The sequence below is a fragment of the Lontra canadensis genome, unplaced genomic scaffold (genome assembly GCF_010015895.1).
Source record: "Lontra canadensis isolate GAN:19392208 unplaced genomic scaffold, GSC_riverotter_1.0 scaffold33, whole genome shotgun sequence".
NCBI classification, from domain to species: domain Eukaryota; kingdom Metazoa; phylum Chordata; class Mammalia; order Carnivora; family Mustelidae; genus Lontra; species Lontra canadensis.
Window position 1 is genome coordinate 12,032,387 of NW_022631027.1, and position 21,021 is coordinate 12,053,407.

Below are 21,021 nucleotides of genomic sequence, written 5' to 3' on the forward strand. Positions count from 1 at the left end.
GAATTGTGCTCTTTGTGCAAATGCTTTAAGTGAAGGATTCTATTTTATACCACTCTTAGAACCACTGCCTGAAAGTGCAGTAGAGTAATTGGTTAGCAATGTAAACACTGTGAGGTATATAAAATAAATTCTTTTTAAAAAATGCTACCCATCCCGGGGCGCCTGCGTGGCTCAGTCGTTAAGCGGTTGCCTTAGTCTCAGGTCATGATTCCCAGGTCCTGGGATGGAGCCCCGCATCGGGCTCTCTGCTCAGCGGGAAGCCTGCTTCTCCCTCTCCCACTCCCCGTGCTTGTGTTTCTTCTCTCCCTGTGTCTCTCTGTAGAATAAATAAATAAAATCTTAAAAAAAAAAAATGCTACCATTCCTCTGGTAGAAAGAGCCCTGGCCTTGAAAAGCAGTAATCCTGAATGACTCTCCCCAAAATAAAATCACTGTGTTCAAAAATTTCTGGGAATAACTGCACATTATATTCCTTGCTTAGAGTGACATTGTGTATAAAGTTGTTGAGATCTGCAGCAAAGACCTGGTCTTACTGTAACTCAGATTTTCCCAGCACAGCGCCATGAAGCTCCATGTGAGTCTATTAATATTAATGGGCTTACATACTTGGTGGATGTGGGTATCCATGTTCTCCATCTGTATCTTCTTATCTTCCCTAACTTTAATGACCTGTCCACCCCACTTGTAGCACACATTCAAGACTATATTCCCAACCATCAACCACATCAGAAGCGTAAAACCCCAATTAACCTCCTGAGTAATGCAAGGTTCCTTTGGCCATTTTTGAAATTTCCCAACCACTAATCTGTTTGTCTGCTCCAGCCCATTTTGCCCCTTCTAGATTCTATTTCTTTTACCTTCATTCTGGACCCCACCTGAACACTCTTTAATGAGTTTCTTGCCTCCATGCACTTATCTCGCCTGCCAAACAAAATCTTCATGAAAGCTGTTTCCTGCATCTGGAACATTCTTCTCTCTCCTCCTCACTTGGCTAACAGTCCTTCGGATGTCCCCTTAGAGGCTGCTGCAAGCATTGCTAAGTTTGGGTAGGTCTCCCTTTATGCCCTCCTCCAGCATAGCCATCACCACCATGTTCCATACTGGCTTGTAAGACTTTCGCTATCCCCACTAGGCTACAAGCTCAAGAGCTCTGGGAAATGTACCATAGTGCTTCTTATTTGGTATTGGTTACATGTCTCATATATTACAAATCTAATTGTAAATAAAATTTAACTATTTATAACTAATGATGATAAGAAAGGGAACTCTTCTATAAACTGTACCCAGGCCTTGTTTTATACTGGTATTTTAATCTACCCAACCAACTAGATTCCTATTTATTCGATTTCTCTTTAACTTTTTAAAATGCTTTAGATTTGCTAACTAAACACCCCAATGCCACTTGACAGAAGAATCAGAGGACAGAAGAATGGATCAAGTGCATGACAAATTCTTGTATTTAGGAGCTGATTAAAACTCCTCATTTTAAAACTTCCCTTCTTGACCTCCCTTCCCCGAGGTCACATGTTGTGTTGAGAACTGGGTGTTATATGTAAGTGATGTATCACTAAATTCTACTCTGAAACCAACAGTACACTATATGTTAAGTAACTAGAATTTAAATAAAAAATTTTTAAAAGATAAAAATGTAAAATAAATAAATAGATGAATAAAACTTGCTTATTTTCACCAAAATCTAGATGAGCTACATCCAGATTAATTTCAGAAAATTTCAAAACCATAAGTACCATGAGACATGACACAGACACTTTGGAAAATTTCTGTAAAGGTAGATACACTTTTGTCATAAAACCACTGTCCTTATTCCTAGGTATTTATCCAAGATTTAGGAAAATATTATGTACACAAAAACCTGTACCTAAATTTTTATATCAGCTTTAATCATAATTGTGAAAACCTCAAATGTCCTTCAACTGGTGAATGGATTAAAAAATCTTGGTACATATATGACAGAATGCTACTCAGCAACAAAAAGGGGAAAAAAACCCCACTGATGTAGGTTATAATATGAATGAATCTCAAATGCATTACACCAAGTGAAAGAAGTCAGACTCTGAAGGCTACATACTGTGGGAGTCCATTTATACAACATTCTGGGAAAAGCAAAACCACAGGAACAGAAAACAGATTAGTGTTTGTAAGGGTTGGGGGTTCAAGGAAGGGTTTGACCACCAAGGAAAAGGAAGGAACATTTTAGGGTGATGGAAATGTTCTATAACTTGATTATGGTGATGATTGTATGATGGCATGTACTTGACAAAACTCATAAAACCAGATGCTAAAAAAAGAGAATTTTATAGGATGTAAAGAATGTCTTTAATAACCCCCCTAAAATATTGAGACCATTAGCTACAATATGAACTGGAATTTGGTTTGTCAGTTATTGAATTATTGTTTGATATTTCATTGTTTCAAAGGAAAAATATAAATGTATAGGAGATATTTAAGATATATGAATTAAATGGGGTACCACATTTATTTTTAACATATAAAATTGGTGAAGATTATTAAAAATAATATTCTCCATTGTTGGAGAGGACATAAAGATAAGAAACACACCAATAGTCTGAAGAGCACTCACCCTTTTTTCAGCATTTCCACTTCTATGAATATATCTTAAATTAATTATAATGAAACTTGAAAAGATACCTGTTTTAGAGATGTTTACCTTAGTATTGTTTATAATTATGGGAAATTGGACGTGGAAAGAATCCTCTATGCCTTGTAAAGGTAATGGCTAATTTATATGAATTAGAATTTTTTCAATGTAATTATGTAATATCTTATAGCCTAATGATTTTGAGTTTTAGCTCTGAAGTGATAAATACAAAACATTTGGAAATGGAAATGGAAAATGGAAAAGACGATTCTGTATTCTTGCATCAGAACACAGACCAGGTGTGTGACCTTGGGCAAGTTACTTAACCTTTCTATGTCTTTTTCTCTGTAAAAGAGAAATAGTAAGATATACTCTAATGGTTTCTATAAAAAAATAAAATGAGGGTGCCTGGATGGCTCAGCTGGTTCAGTGTCTGCCTTTGGGTCAGGTCATAATCTCAGGGTCCTCAGATCTAAACTGGAATCAAGCTCCCTGCTCAGCGGGGAGTTTGCTTCTCTCTCTCCCTCTTCCCCTCCTCCTGGCTCTTACTCTCTATCTCAAAAAAAATCAACAAAATCTTAAAAAAAATACATAAATAAAATGATATTTTATGTGTGAAGTTCTTTGCAGGCACATATTAAGCTCTCCTAAAGATTAACTTTTCCTCTTACACTTGATAGGCATATTATATTTATTGGTCTATAACCCATATCTTTGATAATCTGTTGGTCAAGCACATATTATATTGCTCAAGGCTACAGAAGAGAACATCCAGGAAGATCCTGTACTACATATAAATCCACAAATACACTCATGGGGTCATCAAACTACTTAAGAAAGTGTTTCGGGGGTGCCTGCGTGGCTCAGTGGGTTAAGCCTCTGCCTTTGGCTCAGGTTATGATCTCAGGGTCCTGGAATCGAGTCCCACATCGGGCTCTCTGCTCAGCAGGGAGCCTGCTTTCCCCTCTCTCTGCCTGCCTCTCTGCCTACTTGTGGTTTCTCTCTGTCAAATAAATAAATAAAATCCTAAAAAAAAAAGAAAGAAAGAAAGAAAGGAAGGAAGGAAGAAAGAAAGTGTTTCCAGGGGCACCTGGGTGGCTCAGTCAGTTGTGTGTCCAACTCTTGATTTCGGGTCATGATCTCTCCTGAGATGGAAAATGGGGCAGGTGGGCAATGGGGTCTGTGCTCAGCGAAGAGTCTGCTGGAGATTCTACACCCCCCCCACCACTTCTGCTCATGCATGTACCCTCTCTCTCTCAAATAAATAAATAAGACTTTTTAAAAAAAGAAGAAAAAGAAAAAGCATGCAGTGATTACTGTGGTGAGATATGGATACTTTCTATCTACTTCTGTTTTGCTTGCCAGACTTTCACATTTTAAACAATATACACAAATTACTCCTTTAATAGAAACAATGAAAAATCATGGGTGTTTCATAAGACTGTGAATGAGTTCATTGTTTATTTTCCTAGTTTTAGTAAAATAAAATTTTGCATTTTCTCTACAAAAAAATGTTTATAGTGTCATGGTGCTCCTGATTGATTTTGAAGGCCTCCATAAGTATCTCTAGGACAGCCCACCACTCGGGAACAAATCTGAGACAAGAGGGGAATGAATGGGTGCGAGCAGTTTCCCGTGTATAACTAATTGTGTGTGCATCAGGAATGATTTTTTAATCCATCATTGTTTTATTCTCTCCTCAACTGACGACTGCAGGAATCACATAATTTAAAGATGCAGTCATCAACCCTATATTTATTCACACAAATGAGATGAGGAAGCATGTTTATATTCAAAAGTAATTTACTTTTGAATATAAAAGATGCTTTTATAAAAGGCCATTTAGATAATTGAAAAAAAATCTGGCTTTTATTCTTTGTGTAGTATATTATGATTTATAAATAGTGTGGAAAAATAAACACTAAATATATGGGAGTATAAATATGAAAAATGACATACGGCAAAGACAGAATTCGCTAGTTTTTCTAACCTAAAATGTTGATGCCTGTTGGAATTTTTAAGCTTCCATTCTTAATTGACTTTTTTTAAGCAAAATTAAATTAAGCAAATGAGAACAGAGTACAGCATGTAAACACTCATTTACTTCAAATGTTTTTCATAAGTGCTCAAAGTTTAGATTGAGGTAAAAAATACCTAAAATATGAATATATTTAGTTTCACTAACTATTCCAATATCTGGTCACTAATAAAGTTGTTTTGACAAGGTCCTATATAACATTTATGTTACAGTTCAGCAGTTCTGTAAAACAAAGATTTGCATTTTAGAAAAGCAACTAAATCTTAAATAGATTGCCGTAGTTATTCATGCACAGCATTCTGAAACCTCAAAGGAATTTATCACAGGGAGCACAGTAATGTATAATCATATTTGTCTAAGCAAGAAACCACTGGATTGTTTCATTATTGCTATGACACTAATGTATGCAATATTTTATACTATAATATTTTCTGCCACATGTGCTATGTTTGACATCGACAATCTGTATAAACTTTCAAGTCCATGAAATATATCTATTGGGGTTTCCTAGTCTGAGATAAGATGAAAATCCTGTTAAGGGAATCCTATTGTTGCAGGAGGGAACGAACTTGTGTTAACCACCTTACAATGTGCCAAGAAGTTTATTTGTGATCTGTTAATCCCAACAGTTACCCAACAAAGGAATCATTATTGTACCAGTTTTTCAGGTAAGGAGGAGTAATTTGTTTAATCCCACCTAGGTATTATGTTGTCAAAATAGGCTTCAAACTCAGGATTTCCAGCTGCAAAAGCCTGACTCTCCAATCATCCCTACCCCAACTCTGCCTTAATTTCAGCTCGGGCTTCTTCTTGACCCTTGGGATTTTATAATGGGCAAAACAGTAAATGTAAAGGTCAATGCATATATTTCTCTGGGTCATTGTGAATTCCCTTAGAATTTTCCTATGCCTATTATTTTCCTTTGCAGTAGCCATGGGAATTAAACATGGTAATTTCCATCTGTAATAATACACACTCATTATGCCATCTCTAGATTTTTGGAACTGTCATCACTGCTTACCACGTTCATTTATGTGATACTTCTGTTAATCAGGGTGTGATTTTACACTATGAGCTTCTTGGTTAGTACAGGTTGGTGAAGAGTCCCTTACCTAAAATACAAAACTGTAATCTTGTAAATTATCCCTACCATTATCTTCCCTTTTGGTTGTTGGCAGAAGGGAATTCCCTTTGATTCACTTGATTAGATGTTAACCTAAGAAAAAATAATGCCTAGGTTTAGACAGAAACAAAATTATTTTCTCGAAAAGCATCTTTTATACCTGCTTATATTCACTAAGTTAACTCTCAAAATTATCCCAAATTAGCTGTAAGTGATTATAGTGACTTAACTGCCTCAATGAAACTATGTAGATATGAATTCTTAGATCAGAAATACAACTTTTTCTATTATATCCCATCTATCTTCATATTTATTTAAGAATTTTTTTGTTCTTTTGCTAAAGTTTTCCTTAGATTTTCTGTATAGCATCAGTTACAATCAATAATGCATATGCACACATGATTATTTGCATATGCTTACCTATGCAAATGTGAATGCCAGCATTTTCCTTAGAGTGAGAATAAGCAGAGGGGAAAGGGAGAGGAAAAGGAGCAAAGTGCTCAGTGCTTTGCTGCTGTGATGAATGCAACTTGACTCAGGAGGATCCCTGGAAGGAATGTCAGTGTACTCCTTATTCATTAGTTATAGACAAAAAAAATCTCTGAGGAGATAACAGGGAAATGACACAGATGAAAGGTCAGCATGTTTCTGAGGGTGGGGGTAGACGAACAGTTTTCTTAGTGACAGCTTGGCTAGCAGTTAGCCCTTTTCTACTGTAAATCATTGGGATGGTTAGATAACCCCTGCTATAGACTGGATGTTCAATGTTGAAACCTAATCCCCAGTGTGATGGTGTTTGGAAGTAAGGTCTTTGGGGGTGGGGTGGGGGCGTTATTAGGTCATGAGGGTGAGGCCCTCATGAATGGGACTAGTGCCTCATAAAAAAGACCCAAGAGAGCTCCCTCACTCTTTCTGCCATGTGAGAACACTGGAAACGGGTCCTCGCCAAGCACTAAGTTTGCTGATATCTTGATCTTGAACTTCCCAGGTGCTAGATCTTTGAGAAATAAATTTCTACTGTTGATTAGCCCCCCAGTCTATGGCACTTTGTTATAGCAGCCTGAACAAACTTTAATCAGAATCAGCATCTGACTGAATCAGACCTCGCTAAAGGATCCCTGGCCAGTCAAAATGACATGACATGCCTCTATTGAGATCTAGTCGATGTCATCTTTATCATTTATCTGGATTTTTACAATAACCTTGCAGATTGGCTTCTGTTTTTCTCCATTGCTATTCTCCTTTAATTCATTTATTCTAAACGTTCCACTTTCTTTCTTAAACTACTTCATGGCTCCCCACTGCTTACAGAGTAAGAACTAACTTTGTAAGCATCCCATAAAAGACTCTTTATGAATTTTCATCAAAAGCGACAGAAACTTTGAAAAGATAAACAATATTGACAACCTTTAGCTAGACTCACCAAGAAAAAAAAAGGAGAGGGCTCAAATAAATAAAATCAGAAGTGAAAGAGATGTTTTAACTGATACCACAAAAATACAATGGATCATAAGGGACTCCTATGAACAACTGAACACCAATAAATTGAATAACCTAAAATAAATGGATAAACTCCTAGAAATATACAACCTTCCAAGACTGAATGATGAAGAAATAGAAAATCTTACTAGTAAGGAGGTTAAATCAGTAATCTTCTTACCTCCCCCACAAAGTTTAGGGCCAGAATGCTTCACAGGTGAATTCTAGCAAACAGTTTAAAAAGAATACCAATTCTTCTCAAACTCCAAAAAAATAGAAGAGGGAAGAACACTTCCAAACATACTTTGCAAGGCCAGAATTACATTCTGATACCAAAACCAAAAAGGATACCAAAGGCAAAGAAAATTAGTGATGATGAACATGGATGCAGATGCAGAAATCCTCAACACAATAATAGCAAACCAATTTTAACAACACATTACAAGGATAATTCAGCACAATCAAATTGGGTTTATTCCAGGGATGCAAGGATTGTTCGATATCCACAAGTCAATCAGTGTGATATACCACATTAACAAAATGAAAGATAAAAATCATATCATAATCTCAATAGATATGTAAAAAGCATTTGGCAAAATTAAACATCAATTTATGATAAAAATTCTCAACAAAGTGGGTATAGAGTGAATCCATCTCAATATAATAGAGGCCATATATGACAAGCCCATAGCTAACATGATACTCAATGGAGAAAAGCTAAAAGCTTTTCCTCTAAGATCAGGAACAAGATAAGGATGCCATTGTGACCACTTTCATTCAACATAGTATTGGAAGTCTTAGCTAGGGCAATTAGGGGAAAAAAAAAAGAACAACAAGAAGAAAATAAAAATAAAAGGAAAAGAAACCAAAAGGCATCCAAATTGAAAAAGAAGAAGTAAAACTTTCACTATTTGCAGATGACATAATGTCATATATAGAAAAACCCAAAGAATCCACCAAAAAACTCTTCGGACTAATAAACAAATTGAGTAAGATTGCAAGATACAAAACCAATATACAAAAATCCATTGCATTTCTATATACTAATAACAAACTATTAGAAAAAAATTAAGAAACAATCACACTTACAATTGTATCAAAAAGAATACAATACTTGGGATTAAAATTGATCAAGGAGGGAAAGACCTGTACACTGAAAACTGCAAGATGCTGATGAAAGAAACTGAAGAAAACAGAAATAAATGAAAGGATATTCCATGTTCATGGATTAGAAGATCAATACTGTTAAAATACCCATATTACCCAAACGATTTCCAGATTCAGTGCAGTCCTTATCAAAATTCCATTTAAAAAATATTTATTTATTTGAGAGAGAGAGAAAGCACAAGTAGAGAGAGAGGGGCAGCAAGAGAGGGAGAGGTAGACTCCCTGCTGAGCAGGGAGCCTGACACAGGGCTCAACCCCCAGACCCTGAGATCATGATCTGCGCATAAGGCAGCTGCTTAACTGACTGAGCCACTCAGGCATCCCCTTATCAAAATTCCAATGGCATTTTTCACAGAAACAGAACAAACAATCCCAAAATTTGTATGGAAACACAAGATTCTGAATAGCCAAAGCAATCTTGAGAAAGAACAAAGCTGGAGGTATCACACTCTCTGGTTTTAAACTATATTAAAAAAATATATTGGGATGCCTGGGTGGCTCAGTGGGTTAAGCTGCTGCCTTCGGCTCAGGTCATGATCCGAGGGTCCTGGGATCAAGTCCTGCAACGGGCTCCTTGCTGAGCAGGGAAACTGCTTCTCTCTCTGCCTCTGCCTGCCTCTCTGCCTGCTTGTGTGCTCTCTCTCTCTCTCTCCCTCTCTGACAAATAAATAAATAAATAAAATCTTTAAAAAAAAAAACCCAAAAAACAAAAAACAAAACTATAGTTATCAAAATGGTATGGTATTAGCACAGAAATGGATACATATATCAATAGAACAGTATGGAGAGCCCAAAAATAAACTCATGAACATATGGTCAATTCATTTATGATATAGGAGGCAAGAATATGCAATAAGGAAAAGACAGTTTCTTCAGGAAATAGTGTTGTAAAAACTGGGCAGCCACACGTAAAAGTAAAAGAATGAAACTGGATCAATATCTTACACCATACACAAAAATTAACTCAAAATGGATGTAAGAGTTGAACGCAAGGCCCGAAACCATAAAACTTCTAGAAGAAAACATAGGCAGTAAGCTCCTTGACACAAATCTTGGTGATGATTTTTTGGATCTGACTCCAAGAGCAAAACCAACAAAAGCAAAAATAAATAACCAGAATGACATTAAACTAAAAATGTTCTGCACTGCAAAAGAAACCATCAACAAAACAAAAAGGCAACCTACTGAATGGGAAAAAATATTTGCAAGTCATATATCAGATAAGAGGTTAATATCCAAAATTTATAAAGAAATCATACAACTCATCACCAAAAATAACAATCTGATGGAAAGAATGGGCAGAAAATCTGAATTTTATTTCTTCAAAGAAGACGTACAGATGGCCAACAGTACATGAAAAGATGCTCACCATCACTAAGTATCTGGGAAATTCTAATCAAAACCACATTGAGCTATTACTTCACACCTGTTAGAATGGCTATTATCAAAAGACAAGAAATAATAAGTGTTGACAAAAAAGTGGAGAAAAGAGAACAGTTGTGCACTGTTGGTAGGAATGTAAATTGGTGCAGCCACTACGGAAAACAGTAGGAATGTTCCTCAGAAACTTAAAAATTGAACTACCATATGATTCGGCATTTTCCCTTCCATGTATTTACCTGAAAGAAATTAAACTCAAAAAGTATAACTCAAAAAGATATATGCACTCCCATGGTCACAGCTGCATTATTTATAAAGATATGGAAACAATCTAAGTGTCCACTGACAGATGAATGGATAAAGAAGATGTAAATATATATACAACAAACTATTGTTTAACCATCAATAAGAAAGAAATCTTGCCATTCGCAACAATATGGATGGACCTTGAGGGCACTCTGTTAAGTAACATAAGTTATACAAGGAAAGATAAATACCATATGATCTCATTTATATGTGGGATCTGAAAACCAAAACAAAACTCATATACACAGAGAAGAGATTAGTAATTGCCAGAGGCAAGGGGTGGTGGTTGGGCAAAATGGGTGAAGGGAGTTAAAAGGTACAAACTTCTAGTTATAAAATAAGTCATGAGGACATAAAATACAGTATGATGACTATAAATAATGTGTTCATCATAAGAAAAAAATTGTAACTACACAGTGGCAGGTGTTAACGCATTGTGGTGATCATTTTGGGATATACACAAGTATTGAATCATTGTGTTTACACCTGAATGTACTATAATGTTACATGTCAATTTTAGCTCCATAAAAGAAAGGAAAAACAAAAGGGAAGAAAGGGAGAAAAGGTAACAGGGAATACTTTCCATATATTTATTCCCATTTGCATTTGATCTCTAATAATCTGCGTATTTATGAACTTTGTCCATATTTCAATTAGGGTGTTTCCTATATTACACACATCAAACTTTTGACACATGTGTTGCTGATATTTTATATTTTGTTATTGGACTTTTACATGTTGTTTTTAATTACTTTTGATACCTTTTAAAAATGCTTCAATGTATATTTTTCTAGTTAGCAATGTCAAGAACAAAACAATAACGTTAAGTCTGTCCTTTATAAAATCAGAAAATTATCATAATTTTACTTTTGTTGGTATTATCTTAGAAGTCTGTCTCATTTTGTCATTGTTACATTATATTCTTTTTTTATATATCTTCTCTTTAAATAAATTGTATAATTTCTGTTTTTGTTACTGTATTTACCATAGACAATTCTAATTAATTCTTATGTAAGTGGTTTCCATTCTTTCTGCCAATTCATTCATATCATGACTTTGGCGATTTGGAAGCTACAGACTGAGATACTTGGATGATTCAGTTGGTTAAGTGTCTGCCCTCGGCTCAGGTCATGATCACAGGGCCCTGGGATCGAGTCCCACACTGGGCTCCTTGCTCTGTGAGGAGCCTGATTCTCCTTCTGGCTGCCTCTGACAAATAAATAAAACTTTTGAAAGCTCTGGATATTGGTATGTTGCTCAGTTAGTTGGTAAGCATCTTCTGGTAATATTTCATGAGTAGCATGATTCCTGAATTCTTGGATACCTGATATTTTATGGTTATCTTAATACTTAAATGACCTTTTCAGTGGGAATAAAATTCTTATGTAACAAACTTTTTCTTTGAAAACTCTGAAGGCATTACTCCTTTCTATTCTGGCATCTACTATTATGGAGAGAGACGTCTGAAGCCAGAATGCTCTGAGTCTTGGATCGGTAACCTATGTTTTCTGCCTTGGTGTATGTGTTAGCTTTCACTAGGTATACCATATTATAACCTCGAAAGCATAGTGGCTTCCCACAACAAATAAGTATTTCTCCCTCATACCACATGTTGGTGGTCAGGTTCTATAGATCTGCTCCAGGCTACTGGCTGGGTGCTCTTCCGCTTCCTGCATATTCTCATTCTGGTGTACAGGCTAAGGGAGCAGCCCCTATTTGAAACATGGACTTTTCCTGGAAAATGGCCCAGGAGCAATAAAGTTGGCAAAAACTCTTATCTCTACAAGTTTCTGATTGATGGGGCATAAATCAGGTTCATTCACATGTTATTGCCCAAATCCAAAATAACTGGAGCAGGAAGGAGGTGGTTAATATTTGGGAACAATAATAACATCTCCCACAAAATTCATAGGACTCTATTTTTACTCTCTGAAATTTTGGTTTATTACTGGGATTCTATAGGATTTTAGCCAATTCTGCAACCTTGAACTTCTTTATTGGCAAAGAAACATTTTAATTGTCCTTTGGGGACATCTTTCAAACACGATCAATTTGTATGATATTTAGTAGAAATGACTAAAATTTTACTCTATCTAGTTTTTACTCTTTATGACACAGCTATGAAGATATTAATTCTTACTTTACTCTTGCTAATATAAGGAACTGAAGTTAATGAATATGAAAATGTCTCCATTTCCACTTCCCAGAAGGAGAGTCAGACTTTTGTTTCTTGGACTCCCAAGAGTAGTTAATAGTATCTTTGTGTATTTGGAGCCATTCCGAAGCCAGTGCCACCAAAGATTTTGTCTGGGATACATGGGTCCTTGAAGGCAGGAACCAGAAAAGGATGAGTCTGAAAAGAAGTGGTGTAATCTATGAAGAAAGCTGGTTCCCTGGGGCCTTTGTGGAGTGGGAACTTTATGGATCCTATAAGTAAGAGGCACCTGCATAAGGCTTGTGTGCAGGTTCTTAGGACAGATGGGACCCGGAATGGGGATGGCTGCAGGTGTGCCAAGGGAAGCTGGACCCTGGGCATGAGGCCATGAAGGCATGGGAGCCACAGCAAAGGTCCCCATGCTCAGTTCAGCAGTGAAAAATAGACCAAACAGGCTTAAAAGGATCCTTTTAAATCCTTGTGACTCATAAGGAGGGAGCACAGGGATTTACATTACTCCGAGGGAATCTTCCCAAGGGACTTTATTAAACCCAAACATGCTGGTAGCCAATACGAGGAAGCATAACTAGAACCTCCTAAGAGCATAATTGTAATTACACAGTTATTCAGCAATTACTCATTATAGAAAGAAAAAGAAAGAAAAAAAAAAAGAAAGAGGAAAGGAAGGAAGGAAGAAAGGGCAGAAGAAAGGAAGAAAGGGGGCACCTGGGTGGCTCAGTGGGTTAAAGCCTCTGCCTTCGGCTCAGGTCATGATCCCAGGGTGCTGGGATCGAGCCCTGCATCAGGCTCTCTGCTCAGCGGGGAGCCTGCTTCCTCCTCTCTCTGCCTGCCTCTCTGCCTACTTGTGATCTCTGTCAAATAAATAAAATAAAATCTTAAAAAAAAAAAAAAAGAAAGGAAGGAAGAGAGGAAAGAACAAAAGAACAAAGGAACAAAGAAAGGGAAAGAAAGAAAAGAAATCTGGTCTATTATCTCAGTTGCTTCCTTACGTTTGTTTAAGCGTTGCTTTCAACTGGTATCTATTTCTCTATTTTTTTCTCTCTTATCTACATGCTCTTTTCTATCTTACTAGAAAGAAATTATCTTGTATGGTAATTTGCATAACTGGCTTCCTCATACACACGCGTTATATATATCAACTTAAACAAAACAAAACAAAGCAAAACAACTTTATGGGGCACCTGGGTGGCTCAGGCAGTTAAGTGCCTGACTCTTGGTTTTGGCTCAGGTCAGGATTTCAGGGTCCTGGGATCCAGTCCCGAGACTTGATCCAGGAGCTCAAGGGCTCAGCAGGTACAGAGTCAGCTTGTGACTTGTCCCTCTCCCTCCCCCTCTGCTACCCCACCCCTGGCTCATGGGCACATGGGTGAGCTCTCTCTAGTTCTCAAATAAATAAATAAAATTAAGACAAACAAAAAACCTTTACAATATGTGTTAGAAAAGTTTCCATGTCTTGATTTACCCCATCCATTTCAACTGTTCGATGGTAATAATGACTGGCAACGCTTAAGGGCTTTACAGGTTCCAGACCCTGTACTGAGTGCTTTACTGTCTGCTTATTGAACTCTCACAACATCCACTCTATGACTGAGAAAACTCACAGAGTATTTGAATAAGCTGCCCAAGGTCAAAATTGTCCCAAATTCTCAGCCAGTCTACTTCCAGAACCTGTGGCCTGAAACACCGCATTACTGGATTCCATTACAGGAATGTAACATTGACTTATTTAATCATTCCCTACTGATACATAGTTAGACTTTTATGATTTGGTATTACAAACAGCTGTAATGAAGTTACTGGCAACTTAAATATTTAGTGGACTATGAGATATGATGGGCCAGTTTTCCATAGATGATTAATTCTTTTCATAAAACCAAATGTAATGAATGTTCAGATTTACTTAGCTTTCAGAAAAATCATGACTTTTCCTCATAAACTATGGTAATTAACTATATGACAAACTCCCTATAATTAAGGGATAAATTGCTGGCATAAAAATAAAGAACGCTGGCATGCTGTAATTTACTCTGTAGCTTACAGTTTATGAAACATGTACTTTGAACATAGGAGGTTATATAAGAACATAACTTCTAAAAGAAACCCTCTGCCTTCTCCACACAAAACTGGCAAGCAGAAAGTGATAGTTTGGCATGATATATCATGGTGCTCAAACTGCCGTCCAGGTCTGCACACCAGACTTTCATACTGGACTCCCTTTTTCTCCTCTGAGGGCCAGTTTCAAGAAACTAACACCACTCTCCAATGATCAATTACGAAGATCAAATACTGGGAAGAACTTTGCATTCACTTGTTTTCCATTGTGAACTCTGATGAAAAGCAATGTATTTACTCCAAATACTCCACGTTACAAAAGAAAGAGAAAGCCACTGTGGGCTTCCTTTAAATGATGGCCTTCCTCCCTTTCTGGCTGATGAGCACAAGTACATGTCCTCTCAGCAACAGAGCTCCACAGGGAAGCCCGAGATATGTCCCCAGTAGCTCGATTCAAGATCTTCGTGTGGTCTGGGTGACGCAGGAGCAGACCCTGCACCGTGCAGACAGCGTTCTGCCTGAAAACAGGATGAGAAGAGCAGGGAGCAAAGTCGGAACTCAGCAAGGTGTGTGCCAACGCCCTTCAATGGGCAAAGGGGAGAACTGAATCAGATTTTACTCCCTAACTACCAAAGTAAAAACAGCACATGAATTTGCCATGAACAAAACAATTAATGAAATTAATTGATGTACTGAAATTTTCTAGAGCCTCTAATAGAGTATCTTTGTTTTCATATTTTAAAACTCATTGTAAATAAGAATAAATTTGCCTAAATTCAACAACAGGGATTTATAATCACTTTATACATAAAAGGATGTAATGGTATATCAGGATATTTGGCAATGCTGGGAGGCTACTAAAGAACGCTTATACAAATAAACATGTCAAGAAAGAGAAGACCGTGATTATCGTTCGAGTTAACCTCAGAGGTGCATAAAATGAAGGCTAATTACTACCCTGAACACCGTCTTCAAAATATGTCTAATACCTCTTCCTAAATTCTGTTGCTTTCTATTATTTCTTGAGTTAAAAAAGATCTAATTTTGTACATATTATTCAGTTTTAAACAAAATACACGTATCTGGAAATAGCACATTGTATAATTTTGCTGCTTATCGATGATGTGCACTTTCGCAAATTGCTTAACTACTTGGAAGTTTAGTTTTCTTAACTGTACGATGGAGACCCTTCGTGTAATTGGGCACCAGCGAAGCCACTGTGGAAAGGAGATGAAAACAATCCAATGGTTCAGAGAGGAAAGAAGGTTCTTTGTTTTTCAGAACCATCGAGAGCATGTCTGTGGACTGCTCCCTGAGCTCATCCAGGAACTTAGGCTGTCAAAGTGGATCCATCAGCTTAAAAAAGTTAAAGATTGCTTTCAGTCATACCTTTTCCACTTGATGAGAAGGGTGAGGACGGACAGAGAGACAAGAGTCCTCAAGGGATGAACCAGAGGCTGCACTGACCACTTCTGCTTATATCCCATTGGTCTAAACTTCGCTGCATGGTCACGCCTACCTGCAGTGGTCACTGGGAGATACAGACTATGGCTGGGCAGTGGCGGATGTAGCTAAAATTGGATTGGGGGATTCAGTTACTAAAAGGAAGAAGGCGAGAAGGGATATTGGGGGACTACGAGCAGCATTTGCCACTATAATGACACCTAGCTTTAAAAACTGGTGTAAGGAATAAAGTTACACTTTCAGAGCACAGAAGTGTATTTGTGGAATTTATGTGAGCAATCTGGATAGCACTCAACATATACTGAATGAACATTAAATGGCAGTTATTAATATTGTTATTATTATGAGGAAGATTTAGTACCTCTTTCCTCACTATAATCTTGAATTCCCTCCACAGTATCATGGTTAAGTGATAGTTTAACTATTCTTGAATCCTTATAATAAAAGGATTTAAAAAAAAAAAAAAGGAAATTTCATTGCTACTAAGGAAGGCATCTCATTTTGAGAAAGTTTTTCCTTCTTTCTAGACATTATTTGTCCTCTTACACCTTCTTTTCTTTTATCCTAATTGTAACCTCCGAGGTACTGTTAGAACACATCGCATTGCTCTGCCATACAACAGTCTTCAGATATGTATGGAAGGTTATTGCTTCTTCCATGAGTTTTCTTTCTCTCTAATCATTTTTTATTCCTTCAACAGTTTTTCATAATCCATGATTTTCAGTCCACTCCCTGTCCTGGGCACATTCATTTGTGCGTTTAACAAATATTTGAGTACTGACTATTTTACCGATGCCCACCTCAAAACCATGTCACCAAAGGCAGTATATGGTGTTCCAAGGTAGTGTGAGCAGAGGATACCATTGATCTCCTCATTCAGGATATTATTCTCCCTAAGTGGAACTTAAGATCATATAACTCTTGGCAGTTGTAACAGGCTATTGACACATGCCAGATGGTAACCTATTCTACCCTCTGATCCATTTTCATTTGTGTAGTTACCCTAGATGTACCCTATCTTCCATGAACTCCTTTTTAAATCCAAATCCAGAACATCTGCTTTATTTCTAGTTGTTAATTGTATCTAATCTCTCAAGAACTTTTATCCTTTCAACCAATGTATTAATTATCCCTCACTGATTCATGCCATCTAAGCTCCTGATAAGCATGTAATTGATCTCTTCATCTAACGTATTGATTAAAATGTGGGTATGGAGAGGGCTGATAAGAAGCCTTTAATAACCCTCTGAGCAATCATTGAACTAATTACAAATGGGCATTATTGCATCATCATTTAAGAAATATTACCCTCTCTAGTTCACAAGATAAGTTTGAGAAAAAATCTCAGGAAAAGTTTTTGTTAATACCTGGCTTCTGTGTTCATTGTCATGCCCAATGAAGTCTTAACCTGCCATTCAGAGGGCTACCTGGTCTGGCTCCATTCTGCCCAACCTGATCCTCAGACCTCCCTGATTAGGAGAGCACGATTGCCATGATCTTTATATTAGGAGAGCATGTTGCCAGATCTTTATATAATGAGGTTCAACAAAATTTATTGAGCCCTATTATGTACTGGGCATTATTCTAAGCAGTTTCTCACATAAATAGAGGATGGGAAAAGTGGAATATATATGAAAAAAATGCATGTATTCTCAAATAAGACTACCTTATGATTTCACCCATGTGTGAGACCATGATTGCACTATGTTCCTTATCTCAAAGTTATGGCAAAGTACAGAACATATTCCATATATAGATATTCAGCTTTTAGCACGAGGTATTCAAAGAATTATTTTCAATGTGATAATGCATTTTTCTAAGATGATGTCTTTAGTGACTAAATTCTTGCTAAATACCACATTAGATTCTAAATTTGTTTCAGTAAATCAAACATGACTGTGCAGGAACTCTCAGGAATGATTATTCATTTGCTCTAGATAACAATCACATTTGAGAATTTAAATTATGAATCACCTGTACAGATGTTACCTTTTCCAAGGGACTTTCTACTCGAGGAATGCTGATCATTGGCATCTGTGCCAGATTATCCATGTGTATATGTTCATTTTCTGGTTGTCTTCCTTTGAAATTATTTACCACACACACAACCTAAAATTTCAGGAGAAAAATGCAGTTGAAGCAAAGCCACACTCCCTGTGACTATGACCCTTTTAAGTAGCTTAATAAATCTAATCACAGAAATAAAGTATTAAAATTACTTAAGTATTACATATGTAACTTGACATCCAGGTTTATCTTACATAAATTTTAATAGTTATTCCAGTGCAAATGTGTTAGAGAAAGTGTATCAAATAATGTGTAGCTTAGTTAATGATGACAATTTCATTATTCCAAAATTTTCATTAAATTAGGTTGTAGTCAATACTCAAAGCAATCCTTAAATAACATCATAGCCTTATAACAATTCGTAGCAAGCTAACCTTTCCCTGATGTGGCTAACCTACAACTTAATTTAAATGCTAATTATTTCCCATTGCTTCAAGATCATTATATTCATAATAAACCCTCTACAATTGGCACTTTCCAATTTAGTAGCATCCCTTTAATTAACCTAGTTTATTGTTTATTATTGTATCCCATGTATACTTGGCATTTCAACAATAGCTTACTGGGGCTACCAGCGAAATAAAAGACCTTTTACAAAAGGAAATTGACCCTTGTTTCAATTGATTATATCCCACAGGTGACAGCATTTGAACTAAGCCAGAGGTTCTCATACTGCAGGTTACAGAAAAATAAAGGCCCAGCACTGTTGAAAATGCATGTTCCTAAGCCCTCCCCTAAAGATTCTGATTTTGTGGATGAAGGATGGGGCCTACAAGCTGCCACTTTTTTGAAATACATTCCAGAAGCTTCTGAAGCAGGTGAATAATTACTTTAAGAAATAGTGAATTAAACAACACAGGAAAATTACTTGCTATTATTTGCTTATATTGGAGAAGTGGAGAAGATATTCTGAGCCTTCTTTTTCTGGATTTACAGTCTATGATCAAGCCAAAATACAGAACTTACTTGCAGTTATAACCTAACATTCATTTTTTTAAAAGAATAAGTGCTTAATATATAATTACACATTTACATTGTAGATTTTCACAAATGCTCCATTGGAAAGCCTTTTCTTTAGTAAGGCTCATTACTGAATATTTTCAAAGGCCAATTAGATCTTGGTTATTCTCCAGTTTTTAAATAAAATTTATACATCTGCAAAATAATAACACATACTATGAGACTTTATCTTAGAGAAAATATTGCTCTAGTCGTGGAATACTTATTATCTTTCCATTTCCATGAGTAATTACAGATCAGAAGCACAGATCAAAGCCTGATAATTTGACCCATCAACTTTATCATTGCCATCAAGATCTTTAAAGTAAGGGATGGTACAGGCTTAGAGATGGGTATTTGATAAACCTAGCATCAAATGATGACCCTACATAAGACTAACAGTGATTGTCCTATAGAAGGGGTCAGTACATTTTGGCTATAAGAGGCACATAGTACATATTTTTGGCTTTGCTGGCATATAGTCTCTGCAGCAGCTGTTCAATTCTGGTATTTTGGTGTGAAAATAGCCATAGATAATTTGTAAATGAATGGGCATGTCAGTGTTCCAATGCAACTTATAAAAAAAAAAAATAGATAGCAAGCCAAATTCCACCTAAGGGCTATAGTTTGCCAACTGACCACTGCCTAGAGTACAAAGGATATAGTCAAGAATTTTAGCCAATAACAACAAGTAAACAGTTTCCATGATCACTTCATGAAGTATACACACATATTTCCCTTTTCATTAATACTATAAATTAAGGAAAGTTTAGGCAGATGAAAAAATTGTGACAAATTCTTGTGAAGTAAAAATTTGTTGAAATGAAATAACTATGTACGTACATAGACGTATGGAAGTCATGAGATGAAGAAGAGTTCATCTAGAGTTAATATGGGATTCTGAAAGATTGTATCAGTTATCTCTTTGCCTTAATTGAGGGTTAGGACAACACCACTGAAGCAGTTGAGAATTCATAGGCAAACTATTTAAACACCTAACAGATAGTAGATATTCATTAAATAGTATCTATTAGCATAATGATTATTCTTCATTACTGTTATTATTTAAATTACAAGGGAGGAAATTGCCAAATCTTCCTTAGAACAATATTCAAATATTTAACAAGCCTTGCCTGCTAACATTCACAAGTATGGAACTGATTTCCTATTAGAAAAATGCTCATGGCAGGCGGTGGGGGGTGTGCCTGGCTGGCTCAGCCAGTTAAGTGTCTGACTCCTGAGTTCAGCTCAGGTCATGATCTCAGGGTCATGGGATCAAGCCCTGCTTTGGGCTCCATGCTTAACATGCAGTCTGCTTGTCCCTCCCCTGGCGCTCTCTCTCTCAATCTCTCTTTCTCTCAAACAAATAAATAAAACCTTAAAAAAAGAAAAAAGAAAAATGTTCATAGGTAAAAGCAAAAGGCTTGGTTTTTGATCCCAAGTCTTATATGTTCTTGGACTGTCCTCCAGGTCTGAGTTTTCTCAATATTTAAGGGAAGAGGTTGCAATATTTTACCAAGTTAGGCCACTCTTTTGGCTGTCAAAGGTAGGAAAAATTTAACAAATGTTCAAAGTGAAACCCCAGATCTGCCTATCTCCTGACCCCGCTATAAAGCTTGGTTTTTTTCTGGATCCTTTCAAGAAAACAGCCCCCACATGTCCTCTCCCCTAATTGCATAAGGCTGAAAACTTGGATTTATTCTTTATACTTCCTATACACAACCAGTCACTCAATTTGCTCTATTTTCCGTCCTAAAATTTTTGATTTCTCATATCTGCTTTCTTCCAACTCTACTACCAACTCCAAAGACTAAGCAATCACCACCATTTGTCTGCATTCTCTAAAGTCTCCCTCCAATCCATTCTATAGTGATGTAAGAATGATCTTTCCAGAATGCAAATTGCATCATGTCACCCTTCCTCAAACGATTGTGGCTGGGCTCCCCTTTTCTCTAATACTAGAAACCCTGCCCACCTTTGCAGCCTTCCTTCTCTGTGCTTCCCTTTTTCTGCCTTTTGTTTGGAATAGTGAACTCCACTCTCTTTGGGCACCATATGTATCCTCCTCACCTGTGATATCTCATCTCAGTATCACTTCTTCACTGGCTTTCTCTGACCCCAGGCTGTTTTTGTTTGTTTGATCACATCAA

General features: G+C 36.7%; 1 protein-coding gene across 3 annotated transcripts in view; it reads right to left on the bottom strand.

Annotated features, from left to right (window-relative positions):
- The window catches only part of PLPPR5 (phospholipid phosphatase related 5), a 118,937-nt gene that overhangs the window by 13,905 nt on the left and 84,011 nt on the right, over positions 1-21,021 (bottom strand). For 2 of the 3 annotated variants that reach the window (XM_032867200.1, XM_032867201.1), the window contains one exon: positions 17,780-17,914. In XM_032867200.1, coding sequence (XP_032723091.1) covers positions 17,780-17,914 — 135 coding nt within the window. The remainder of the gene's footprint in view (positions 1-17,779; positions 17,915-21,021) is intronic. The other variant, XM_032867199.1, reaches the window with a different exon arrangement.